Here is a 12,804-nt window from a genome sequence, read left to right as displayed (position 1 = left end):
TCACATCTTGGTAATATTACGGTCTCTAAAACAGCATGTTTTGGCCAGTTGCATTCTCCGATGTGTTATGGCATAAGTTTCTGTGGCAAAATGACAATTTTGAAGAAAATCTTCACAACATAGAGAAAACCTGTGAGAATCATCTGCAGTATACATCCAAGAACAAGTAGCCTTCACAATATATACTGTATACACTGATGTGCCACATCGAGAAGAATGCCCACAGCAAGACTGAATGTTATCCGGTAGCAATGACACCGCATCCTTTGGCTGTCGCAGTTATAACCAGACTGCTTCGCGCTCCCCCCCACCCCCCCTCCACTCCCACCTCTGTAGTAAAGGGAATCAGTGGGCTACTCCGCAATACCCACACCAGTCTCTCAGAGGCTGGGTCAAACTACAGCTGTCCATTCACACCGGTGTTGTGAGTTGCTCGAGCCTTTCTTCACTCACAGTGTACCGTCAACCTACTGTCTCTGCATACGAAGCTACTTATGGTGTTGTTCTGAATTACACTGTCAGTGTCAAATGTATTAAGGAATGTAACAGTCATCAAAAAAACCAGAAAACAGGTCCAATAAACATGGTTCCAGAAAAGCATAGCCCGACTTTCTGAGGCTTGCTCGTAAGAGGGTTTGAAAGATGTTTGATTGTGGATATGAGTACAGTCATTGTTTGGTGCTCCACCCACAGTGTCAAGAGAGTGTTTTGATGTATTTCTGTATCTCAGTAGTACAGGTACACATTCGTGTGAGCATTAGATAGTCTGCAGTCAGTTGTGCTGCTTGAGTTGTGTTGTACTGTAGTTTTAGTCACATTAATCTTATTATCCAGTAAATTACTCACAACTTTGGGTGTGTATCATGCTGTCATCTTACTTACATAGATAACTTCACTTCTGTGTTCACTGTTATTCCGCTGTTTGTAAGGCAAATGGTAACGGCTCCTTTTTCTCTGTTTTCCACCACTTCCAAGCAATGAAGACAGCTATTACACAAGTGATGTGGTGAATATGATTCTCTGCTATGATTTAGCAAATGGAAGCAGGCTCTGATCCAGTGCACTATATTCTGAAAAATATACATGTTACAGAGTAACACATGATAAACTGTTTGGCTAATGTTTTCATTTCTTAGGGCTACAGGTTCTCCAGCATCCAAAATGGAAGATACACTCAAGCACTTCCAAGAGGGGGGAGTGTGCGTTACAATTAGTGGACGAAAATCCTGAAACCAGTCAGAAACAGTTAGTGGAAGCCTGGTTCATACTCTTGTCAGGGCAGTAATTCACAAACATTTTCTATGTCCACACCATCTCCAGTGCCTGCAGACCCTAAGGCCACAGGACAACTACGCAGACTACAGTTCTGTCAATGGCACTCACAAGTGTGATGAAGATCCATTGTTTACCTATAACAAGAGTGCTCTGCTCTGTTCCATGTTCTTCATACTTGCAAGATGTGAAAGTCACTATCTGAAAATCAATTTCCTAAGTCAATATGATGCAATTCTAAAAGAAAACTCCACAAAATTGTCATTTATGATTACAATGTTTGCATGAACTGTTTAGTATAAAATATTTATAATTTATTAATGAATTCCTCAGCCGCTCACTGCACAGTGCAATTGGATTGTAATCTAAAGGCTCATTCAAATCTCATTAGTTGCATATTTTTTTACCTATTTTTGATTCCAAATTCGTTAAGAAATGGAAATGATAATCAACAATAATAATATTGACACACAAAGAAATGCATAGTGCCTTTTTACTGAAGGAAAACCAATGTGCACATCAATAACACAATTCAGTTTCTGGATAAAGAAAAAGTATTTTTCCTATTTGATGTTTCAAATTTTATACCAAATTTTAATTTTTTGTGCATACTCGCATTTTAATGTGAATAATAATAAAAATAAATAGAAGTAATTTTAATTAAAAAATCATGATCAAATACTTGTTAAGTAACATTTCCATTTGTAAATTAATATGGAATTCAAATGAAAGTAAAAACGTTTCTACCAGTGAATTTCAAACCACAGACATCACCATCACAAGATTTTTATGCTACACACTCACCTACCAGCAAATACGTTACTATACTCGAAACGATTTGCATTTAACAGAGCTCAGAAATCTTCCAATCTTCAGTGTCAATTTTTTAAATTTTTCTTGAGAATTGCATCTTGCTGCTTGCAGCACTACCTTGGAAATCCTATATAAGTAAGAAGAAATTCTATGATGGCATAAAAGTTCAGAAGGTTCCCTTGTAAAATTTTATTTACTGACAAAGTGAGGTTCACAATAGGTGGTGTTTTTAATTTTACGATCAGCTTGTGTGAGCTGATGAAAGTCCTCATCCGACTGCAGCATCAGCACCCCTTTTCAACTAATGCAAAAGCAGGCATTCCTGATGAAGGATGAATAGTGCTGTGCAGGCTACCACGAAGATTAGACGGGCTCATTTTCAGGATTTTCTCAGTAATATATTTGCCTACAAAGGTCAAAAATGTGCCAGCTCAACAAAGACTACGAATAATGTTCACGCATGATGGTGTATGGCACATTCTCACAGCAGTATGCACGAACACCAGGCTTTTACATTAAGGAGTACTGGATTTCTCAGACAGGCCCCACATATCAGCCTCCTAACTCACAGATATCAGTGCTCTACACTTAAGGTTGTGGAGACACTTGGTCTACATAATACCAATCAATGGCATCCAGTGACAACTAGATCACTCATTCAATATATGCCAGCACGTAAAACAATAGTGTCAGCTTCAAAGAAAGTATAATTTCAGTTCTGAAAGGCCAGGGGCTGCAATGTCTTGAATGGTTATCAAATTGAGCTCCTCCTATGAAGTAATGTTCAGATCTCACAAGGTACACATTTCTAATCCTATGTTTCTTGGACCTGTTTTCTTGTTTCAAGGGGGTATTGCCATTTAGTATTATTGACTTGTTCACACACATGCAACATGCCTGCATATATGGATCTATGGAATTAATTTACCAAGTAAATAAACTGCTAGTGCATTGACACTAGTAAAACACCTGAATAATATCAACCACAAACACAAAAGAGCTCTGACACTTCTGTCTGCCAAAGATTTGTGGGATTTGAAATTATGAAGAAACATATCAAGACAAAGAACCAGTTCACAGATTAACCCACCAAAATTGTAATTCATTCTGTTGCCACTAACTGCTGAAACAAGACACCACAGAAATTCCAATATGAGTTGCAAACATTCTCCAAACAACACACCGGGAAAGTGCAATGTGGCAGAAAACAAAATCTCCTGACAAGTCACAAAATGTACAACATGCCACTTTGGAAAAACCGTCTTAAGTACAGTAGATACACATATTACTGCTTTTACATCTAAAATAACAGTCAAACATGTACTATGTTTCAAATTAAAAAAAAAGTGTGGCCCACTGAAGCTGGCACATAGGAGCCAAAACAGATATGAACAATAAAAGATCTGAAGATCTGTTTGAAATTTTATGTGACTGCACTGAAAGAAAAAAGCCTTTTAGTAAGACCTATTCTTTTTCCTATCTTCATAAATAGCTATTGGTTTATTTTTTACTTATTGTCTGAATGATAACAAACGACATAAAAAATGTTCCTTTTAACATTACTTACTGGCTCTTGTTTGATGACAGTAGCACAATGAACAGAACTTTTGTGTTTTAGTGATGCCATCTTCTGAAAAAGAAAAACATAAGTGAATTGCAGCTACAAAGAACAACTTAAAGCTGAACCATGCACCATAATAAAAGTAGGTGGACAGTTCTAGATCTGTGTGCTGGAGAATTCCAGCATGGGTTTGAAGGGGTGCTTTTTTTAAAATTTTGTTTGACCAACCAGTTTAAAGGTGTTGGGTGGAAGTTTGAAATAAGCAAGTCTTTCAAACCTTCTCTCTCTCTCTCTCTCTCTCTCTCTCTCTCTCTCTTGTGTGTGTGTGTGTGTGTGTGTGTGTGTGTGTGTGTCCAGTCACTAGGAGACTAAGCTTAACTTATCTCAGATTATTTTCTGTTTGCAAGAATATAGATTTTTTTTTTAAATCTGTTGCCCTTAGATGTAAAACATGAATGTGTAATCTTTCAGAAATTCAAAACCAAATGAAATGAATATCTTGTTAGCCATTCATTCCATAAATTGTTTCAAGACCCAAACTACTGATCTGCGAAGCACTTTTAGAATTGTAGTAAAGAATGTTCAGTGGATTTAACATTTCATGATACAGCATTAAATATCTTCTGTTCAACAGAAACAATGAGGGATCTAGTATTTGCTGAGTAGCAACTATTAATAATGCAACACACTAGGCTAAATATGTATAAATGTAAAGAGGATATTAGAAAATTCTTCTAACTGATAATGGAAGGTGTCTATCTTTAATTACAGTTATTAGTGGTTCTTCAAAGAAGCATAGTATAGGAATGTATATTTACCTCATTTACATTATTGTGGATTTTATTGAATGAAAGGGTCTTCAAAACATGCTGTCTGAATGAGCCCCTTTCTCTAGTCTTGACGACATTCAGTCTCATTGTAGTTTGCATAATTTCCGTTGCTCACCCTTTCATTGTTGTATGTGCATGACGACAATTTCCACCTTCCTTTAAGTGCTAGCTTCTCTCATGAGTCACACAACTCCTTTTCCCACAAAACTCACTTGAAAACCAATTATACGAAGAAACAGTCCGTTCAGTGTCAATAACCAACAGTTATTTTAGAATACACGCTGACTCTACAGGACATCAAAAGAAATAGGAATTCTGAAGTCTACTACTGGGGCTTTGCAACTAACTTAGAATATATCAACTTAAAATATATATTAAAATCATTGGGTATGTTCATATAAACATTTCAGTCCCACTCACAAAAGGAATACTTTGATCTCACAAACACCCCCCTTCCCTACCCATCACAAGCACCAGCACAAAAATAAATAAATAAATAAACAAAAAATTAAAAAAAACTGCAGCTAGAGAGAGTACATCAAAACTTTTTAAAGTAACAGTAAGTATGAAGGAAAATAATCAATGTTTGAAAATATAAAATGTTGTTGTTGTGGTCCTCAGTCCAAAGACTGGTTCGATGCAGCTCTCCATATCCCTCAATGACTACTACAACCACCATCCATCGGAACCTGCTTACTGTGCTAATCTCTTGGTCTCCTTCTGCAATTCAATTCCCCCCCCCCCCCCTGCTGCTAAACCCTCCCCCGCACACATCTCTCCAATACTAAACTGATGATTCCTTGATGCCCTCGAATGTGTCCTATCAACTGATCCTTTCTTTTAGTCCAGTTACATCACAAATTTGTTTCTCCCTAAATCTACTCATTACTTCCCCATAAGTTACATAATCTACCCATCTAGTCCCCAGCATTCTTCTGTAGCAGCACATTTCAGAAGCATCTGTCCAATCCCAGCAACAACAAGCCCACTTGTGAAAGCAGCCATGTCATATATATGACATGGCTGCTTTCACAAGTGGGCTTGCTGTTGCTGGGATTGGACAGATGCTTCTGCTACAATTTCTGCACAGCATTTTATATGAGTGTGACCACAAAACAGCTGTCCAAGAAAAGAATATCCACCATTGCGTTGCCAAGAAAGGAGCTGACCACCCAGTGGCAGTACACACCACTCAGCACAACTGTACAAGTTCAATGGCTGCTTCATAACGCATGTGATCTGGATATTTTCTTACCTACGCAGGTGGGAGTTGTCCTTGCTCCCGTAATGCTTCCGGCCTCAATCTCCAGTAACCCAATGCACTCATGCACTTTACCCAATAGTCTCCTCTTCCTCTGTCCTGTCACCCCATCCCAGTCCACAACTCCATCCCGTCACAACCGTCTGCCACACAAACTCAGCAGTTCTGGTGCCTGGTATCATATCACTACCCCGTGCACACGCCGCCCCTCCCTCCCTCCTGCATTCCTATCTCGCACACCTGCTCCTTCACTCCAAATCACCAGACATCCCTCCTTCTCTCACTTCCCACTTCTTACGCCGTCAACCCCCCCCCCCCCCCCCCCGCCTTGTGTCTGTCGACGGCTCATCACTTCTATTATTTGTTGACTGTTTGTCTTTACTCCTGCACCATTGCCAATTAAATTGACACTGCATGATTTTAGTCTGTAAAAAAAACTATCAATCTAAACAAGTACAGATAAAAATGTTTTCCACCACCAGAAAACTGCATCACAGTAATCTAAATAGTTGCTAAATCTGAAGTCTCTGAAATATAAGAGAAAATTCTAAAATTTTGGCTTAGAATGGCACAGGTATAAGCCAATGTACAGATCTACACCTATACTCTGCCAACCAATGTGGAGTACACAGCAGAGGGTACATCTCATTGTACCACTTATTAGGGTTTCTTCCCGTTCCGTTCACAAATGGAGTGGAGGAAAATGACAGTTTGAATGCCTCTGTGTGTGCAGTAATCACTCTAAACTTATCCTCATGATTCCTATGTGAGCAATACATACAAGTGTGTAGTGTATTCACAGAGTCATCATTTAAGACACATTCTTGAAACTCTGTTAATAGACTTTCTAGGGGATAGTTTACATCTATCTTTGAGAATCTCCCTATGTGAGCAATACGTAGGAGGTTATACTGTATTTGAAGAGTCATCATTTAAGGCCCATTCTTCAAACTCTGTAACTGGACTTTCTAAGGGATAGTTTACATCTGTCTTTGACAATCTTCCAGTATAGTTCCTTCAGTATATCTGTGCCACTCTCCCATGGATCAAACAAACCTGTGACCATTTGTGCTGCCCTTCTCTGTAAACATTCAGTATTCCCTTTTACTCCTATTTGGTATGTGTCCCACACACTTGAGCAGTACTGTAGAACCAGCCACATGAGTGATTTGTAAACAATGTCCTTTGCAGACCGATTGCATTTCCTCATTAACTTACCAAGAAACCAAAGTCTGGACCTACTTTACCAATGAATGAGCCTATGTGATCATTCCATTTAATATCTTTACAAAGTGCTACAGCCAAGTATTTCAAAGAGTTGTCCAATTCCAGCAGTGACTCACTGATATTATAGTCACAAGGTACTATGCTTTTTCATTTTTGGAAGTGTACAATTTTACATTTCTGAACACTTGACACAAGTTGCCAATCTCTGCACCACTTTGAAATCTGAATGAATATTTATACAGCTTTTCTCAGACAATACTTCGTTATATGTGATTACATCATCTGCAAAAAATCTGATTTTAATATTAATATTGTGTTCGATTCTCCATCCTGGATAACGCGCTGCATAAAAAGTCCTCAATCCAGACATAAATTTCACTTGATAACCCATATGATTGCACTTTTGACATTAAGTGTATGTGTGGTACTGAGTCAAATGATGTTAGGAAATCAAGAAACATTGTGTCTACGTGACTGACCCAAAGCTTTCAGTATGTCCTGTGAGACAGTGCGACTTGAGTTTCACATGATTGATTTTTTCGGTATCCATGCTGGCTGGCATTGAGGATGTCATTCTCTTCAAGATATCTCATTATGTTTGAGTTCAGCACAGAACAAATCAATGTGAAGGATATTGGATGGTAGTTTTGCGGATCACTTCTACTACCCTCCTTCCAGACATGTGAGACATGCACTTTTTTCCATGAACTAGGCACTGATTTTTGTTTAAGGTGTCCACGATAGATTATAGTTAGAAGATGGCTAACTCAGCCACAAATTCAGTATAGAATCTAACAGGGATTCCATCAGGGCCCGGAGCTTTGTTTAATTTTAATAATTTCGGTTGCTTAACATTACTGACACTAATGGTTATTTCATTCATCTTCTCTGTGATCTCAGAATTAAATTGCAGCAATTTTCCTGAGTTTTTCTTTGTAAAGGAGCATTTGAAAGCAAGCTTAAGAATTTCAGCTTTTGCTTTGCTACCATCAGTTTCAGTTCCTGTCTCATTCACTAGGGAGTGGACACTTGTCTTTGGTGCTTTACATATGACCACAATTTCTTTGAGTTTTGTTAAATATCAGCTGACAATATTCTGTTACAATAGTCGTCGAAGGCATCATACATTGCTCTCTTGACAGCCAAATGTGCTTCATTCAGCATTTCTCTATCTACAGCCCAATGCTTTTCTTTACAATGACTGTATATCATGGAGATTCCTTCCCATTATGAACTATTCTACTGGATACAAATCTATCCAGTGCATGATCAGCCACTCTTTTAAGCTTGAGCCAGCGTTCCTCTAAACACTGCTGCCCTGTGCCAACAGTTTCAAGTTCCTCACTGAGATATGGCACTACTGATTTTCTTAAATCTAGTTCATCAGTAATTTACATCTCTCTGTGTTTTAGTTCTCCTTCAAACTTTGGTAATCACTGTTGCCAGAACCGTGTCATGGCAACTGATATCCTCAAAGAGGTCAGGTCTATTTGTTGTCATTAGATCCAATATGTTTCCAACATGAGTGGGGTTCTGAACTATCACTTCTAGGTAAGTTTTCAGAGAAGGCATTTAGTAATGTTTCATGGGATATCTTATTTTAATATTCTATATTTTTAACACAGAGAGTGGCTCAGATATAAACAGTGTATATGTTCAAAAGGAAAATATTTTTATAAGTACATGGATTGTATATTTTTGAAAAATTGTCAACATATGTACCATTCACCCAGAAGTAATTACCATGATTATCAGTCTGAGTAGATTAGTGCTAGTCATAATTTGTAGTTAGTACACTTTAATTAAGTAGCTGGCAATGGTGGCATCTGGCTGTTAGTGTTTTTAACTTGACTCAGTCCACATCCCTGAAGGCTGCTCTTCATGCTGGGACTGACAGAATACAGTGTGTTAATGAATGAATGGTCACTATTTCTTTAGAAGTGGGGAATCCTTTCTACCATGAACAGTTCTCCTAGACATATATCCACCCAATGTTCGATCAACTATTCTCCCAAATTTGTTTTGCAGTTCCTTTAAATGCTCCTGCCCCAGATGTAAATGTATCAAATTCATCCATCAGATCGGATACTACTGCATCCCTATCCACTGTTCCAGTGGCAACTGAGCTACAGCTACCTCAGGGTCACTGACACCAGTTTAAATTTGGACATCATCAAGGTCACATCAGTTTGTTACCATTAGTCCTATCTAACACACTACTGTCAAGAGTGACCTTCTGAACTATTTCTTGTAGGTACTTTTCAGAGGGGCCACTTAGCATTGTTCTGCTGGCTGTTTGGACTAGGCCACCACTTACAAAACTGAATCATTCGAATCATTTGTTGGATGATTAGTCTCCCCCAACAATGTCATTACGATTGGGGAACATATGTACTTAGTCAGCTGAGGTTTTCCCTAAAATTTTCAGTTACATGTACGTATGAGTCTGGTGATCTTTCTGACATAGACTTAAGACTTATACCAAACATATCATTGCTGTCAGTTTTGGGTTTTGGCCAATTTTCTGTATCTTGTATTATGTGAGTTCCACTGCTTTTTTACTACTGCTTCAAACTCTAAGACTTCATTACGAAAGCTTCAGTTGTTGACTTCTAGGCTTTTAGTAATTTCACCTGTGGGGGATATAGCTTTGGATCTTACATGAATACTTTGGGGTCTCCTAAAGCTGTTGTTATCTCGACTGGGTGAAAGACACCTAACTAGAAAAATCCTTGAACGCACTTCACAAGCAGTCATCCACCTGCGTATTAGCCTTTGCTGTGTAGTATACATCTCATCTGTGTAAGGAGATCCTACAGTTCTCAAGCTTATGGCTAACTTTAGAAAGGCACAGTATGCCTTGTAACAATACCTTGAAAGTCTCTGGTTTAAGCCTTTAACTCAACTAGTAACCAGAAGGATATTGTTGTTCAAATTAAGCAGGGAAGAATAAGATGGGCAGGACATGTACAGAGAATGCCAGAAACTCAGAGCGTCAAGAAAGTTTTTAAGGGGAAACCTGACAGGAGAAGGAGAAGAGGTAGACCCAGGAAAAGGTGGCTGGACAATATGTAAGAAGATCTAAAGGCGATGGGAATAAGAAATTGGAGAAGAGAGGCAATGGGCAGAGAAGAATGGAGGCAGGTGAAGAAGAAGAAGAAGAAGAAGAAGTAATCCAAACAGCACAATCAGCTCTGACGATAAGGTTTAGATTATGAGCTTAAATGGAAACCCCATGAGCAATCCTAGTCTTCTTCATCTTATCTGCCACTTGCTGGAATAATCCAAGAATGACCTTGGAGCCCAAACAAGAGACATCATTTGTGCAACATGCTTCACAATTTGCAACTGATCGCATCCCATTCCCTTCTGAACAGTCTCTTCATCATGTTGAATGCCCCCCTCCTCCCCCAAGGCATAAACACTGGGTGCACTATGTGATCCTTCACATCCCTCACTGCCATTTCCCAAAGGAGTAGCATTAACCACAGTACATTAAAACTACTAACAATTAACAGATTTCCACCCATCTGTACATGCTTTCCCCTTAAATAGCACACTTCCTAGCAGGTGAAGTTTTTCACAATAGCTCAGCTTCAGTGGAAGACAGGCCCTCAGACTTGACTGAAAGGGGTACAAGTTTGGTACCCTGAATTGTTCTTGGTACCAGCACTCTTGGACAGGTGCCCAAACCTACCACCGACTCGCCACAAAGTCAAGCCAACGAATAGTGGTCTTACTGTACACCATGGAGAGAAAAGAGACTCTAAGGGAGAGGACAGTACTTAAGTACCTATGTTATCTCATTGGTAGTTCACCCAATACAGTCATTCACAGCAGCTTCCAATCACTGACAGTAGTTCAGACAGTTCCATCTGTTTACAAACAGAGCTAACTCATCCAGTACCCAATAATAGCATTCACAGAAAGGCCGAACTGTTTGTTTCTAGGTTTTCTCACTATCACAGGTCCCACATAGTGTTCTGTGGAATGAAAATTATAGTGAGAAATTGAAACATAGCATAGCCTGAGATTTTGGTGAGGTTGAGGAGTAATCTGAATGTAAGTTCAAATGTGATGTGGTATGAACGCAGCTAATGTAAGCTAAATAAATTTTACACACTCCTCTTGATGTGATTTTTCTCTGTAAAGGAGGAAGGACACAAGATTAGGGTTAACATCTTGTCAATACTAAGGTCATTACAGATGGAGCACAGTTCGGACTATTTCAAGAAGATGGAAGGAAATCAGCCATACCCTTTACAAAAAGGAATCATATTGGCATTTGCATGGAGTGATTTAGGGATATCATAAAAACTTTATTCAGGATAGCCAGATGTGGATATGAACCCTTATCCTCTCTTATGCGAACCCAGTGTGCTAACCACTGAGCTGCCTGGCTCAGTTTTATTTCTGTGTAAAAGCTTGCTATCAGCATTCATGTTTGCATTAGCTATAAATTTTTTTGTAGATTCTGCCTTATGCAATACAACTTCTTTTTCTTTCTCTCTTGTAGCATAACATAGTTTTGACACAGTGAAACCCCAAGCAGCAACAGAACCTTGCATAAACAAAACATATTGAAATAACAACTATGCTACAGAAGACAGTCAGCAACCCGAACAACATTAAGTGTAGTTAAATAAAATAAATAGAGAACCTTTGTGAAGGTTACACATCACACAAACATGATCCTCCTAACATATCTGAAGTTTACAGAACTGGGCTAATACAAGATAAGTTACATTATTTAGTTCGTTAACAAAGCTAGGAGTTTCCTACAAACATCATACAGATCAATGTACAATTGATATAGGCCCTATCAGTCAACGATTTTTTTTTCCAATGCCAAGTTACGTTCAATTTTATATGTATATACAGCACCTCCTATAAAAATAGGGAAATTACTGCTTGGTTAAATGCAAACTAAGCATTCTTACAGACTCAGATAAGGTATGGACGTAATTCTCCATCTGCCCTTAAGACTTGTACAATGCAGGAGAATGCCATGACAATCATTAATGGAAACAAAACTAAAGAGATCGGAAAAACCCATATTTTCGATAACACAAAACTCTCTTTTTATATATATATCCCACAAGTACAGTATAAAGTCTATCGAAGACAATAAACAACACTGTAAACATACTAAATCTTATTTATTTTGTCACTGTTTATACTTCATAAAAGAATACCTAGAATAGTAAAGGTGTTGGTTGCGTTTACGTGAAACAAATGAATTATCGAGTAAAGCTAATTTTGTAAACCTGTGTTGTAAATCATGTACTATCCAACATAAAATTAGAAAATTTTATTCAACTATGCAGTGTACAATACCAGATCATATGTGCAAAATAAATAAAGATATACAACGGTTGTCGTTTCGATAAAACTAACCATTTCAAGTGTGAACGTTCTGATGATAAGTTTACGATTTTTCTTAGAACATATCACTTCTCTTACACAAACATCAAGTCACTCCTCCGACTCATTACTCGTCTGAGGCTTCACGTTTGTTTGTAAACTAAAACGAGTAGTAGCTACACGCGATTAGTTGCAGTTAATCGAGATTGTCCTAATAATCGATATACGGATATTTGTTTTGCGTCAGTTTAACCACAGTCTAACTGTTAGACTGTGGCTTAGCTTTACTTAATCACTCACCCTCACAATTAATTATTTCGATGATTCCTTTTTTGTTTTAAAGCCTGTTAAATGTTGATTTGCCGTCTATAGCTCGGTTGATATTTATCTTCGATTCATGTTTACATGTTCTCTAAGTAGAATCTGAAGTTGTTTGATATTGCTGCGTGTTTACGGTACTGTGTTATTTGACGTGC

The 12,804-nt window shown here is 38.2% G+C and overlaps 1 protein-coding gene across 6 annotated transcripts in view; it reads right to left on the bottom strand.

The window, feature by feature from the left end:
• The window catches only part of LOC124717258 (zinc finger protein interacting with ribonucleoprotein K-like), a 239,555-nt gene extending 227,056 nt beyond the window's left edge, over positions 1–12,499 (bottom strand). For 4 of the 6 annotated variants that reach the window (XM_047244060.1, XM_047244063.1, XM_047244065.1 and 1 more), the window contains exons 1-2: positions 12,362–12,499; positions 3,653–3,715 (exon numbers count right to left, since the gene is read on the bottom strand). In XM_047244060.1, coding sequence (XP_047100016.1) covers positions 3,653–3,715; positions 12,362–12,364 — 66 coding nt within the window. In that variant the 5' untranslated portion in view covers positions 12,365–12,499. The remainder of the gene's footprint in view (positions 1–3,652; positions 3,716–12,361) is intronic. The other 2 variants (XM_047244061.1, XM_047244062.1) reach the window with 2 other exon arrangements.
• Between the last annotated feature and the right edge of the window lie 305 nt (positions 12,500–12,804).

The sequence above is a fragment of the Schistocerca piceifrons genome, chromosome 9 (assembly GCF_021461385.2).
Source record: "Schistocerca piceifrons isolate TAMUIC-IGC-003096 chromosome 9, iqSchPice1.1, whole genome shotgun sequence".
NCBI lineage: Eukaryota > Metazoa > Arthropoda > Insecta > Orthoptera > Acrididae > Schistocerca > Schistocerca piceifrons.
The sequence above is the reverse complement of the archived record's forward strand: the minus strand, read 5'-3'. Positions and strand labels throughout refer to the sequence as shown.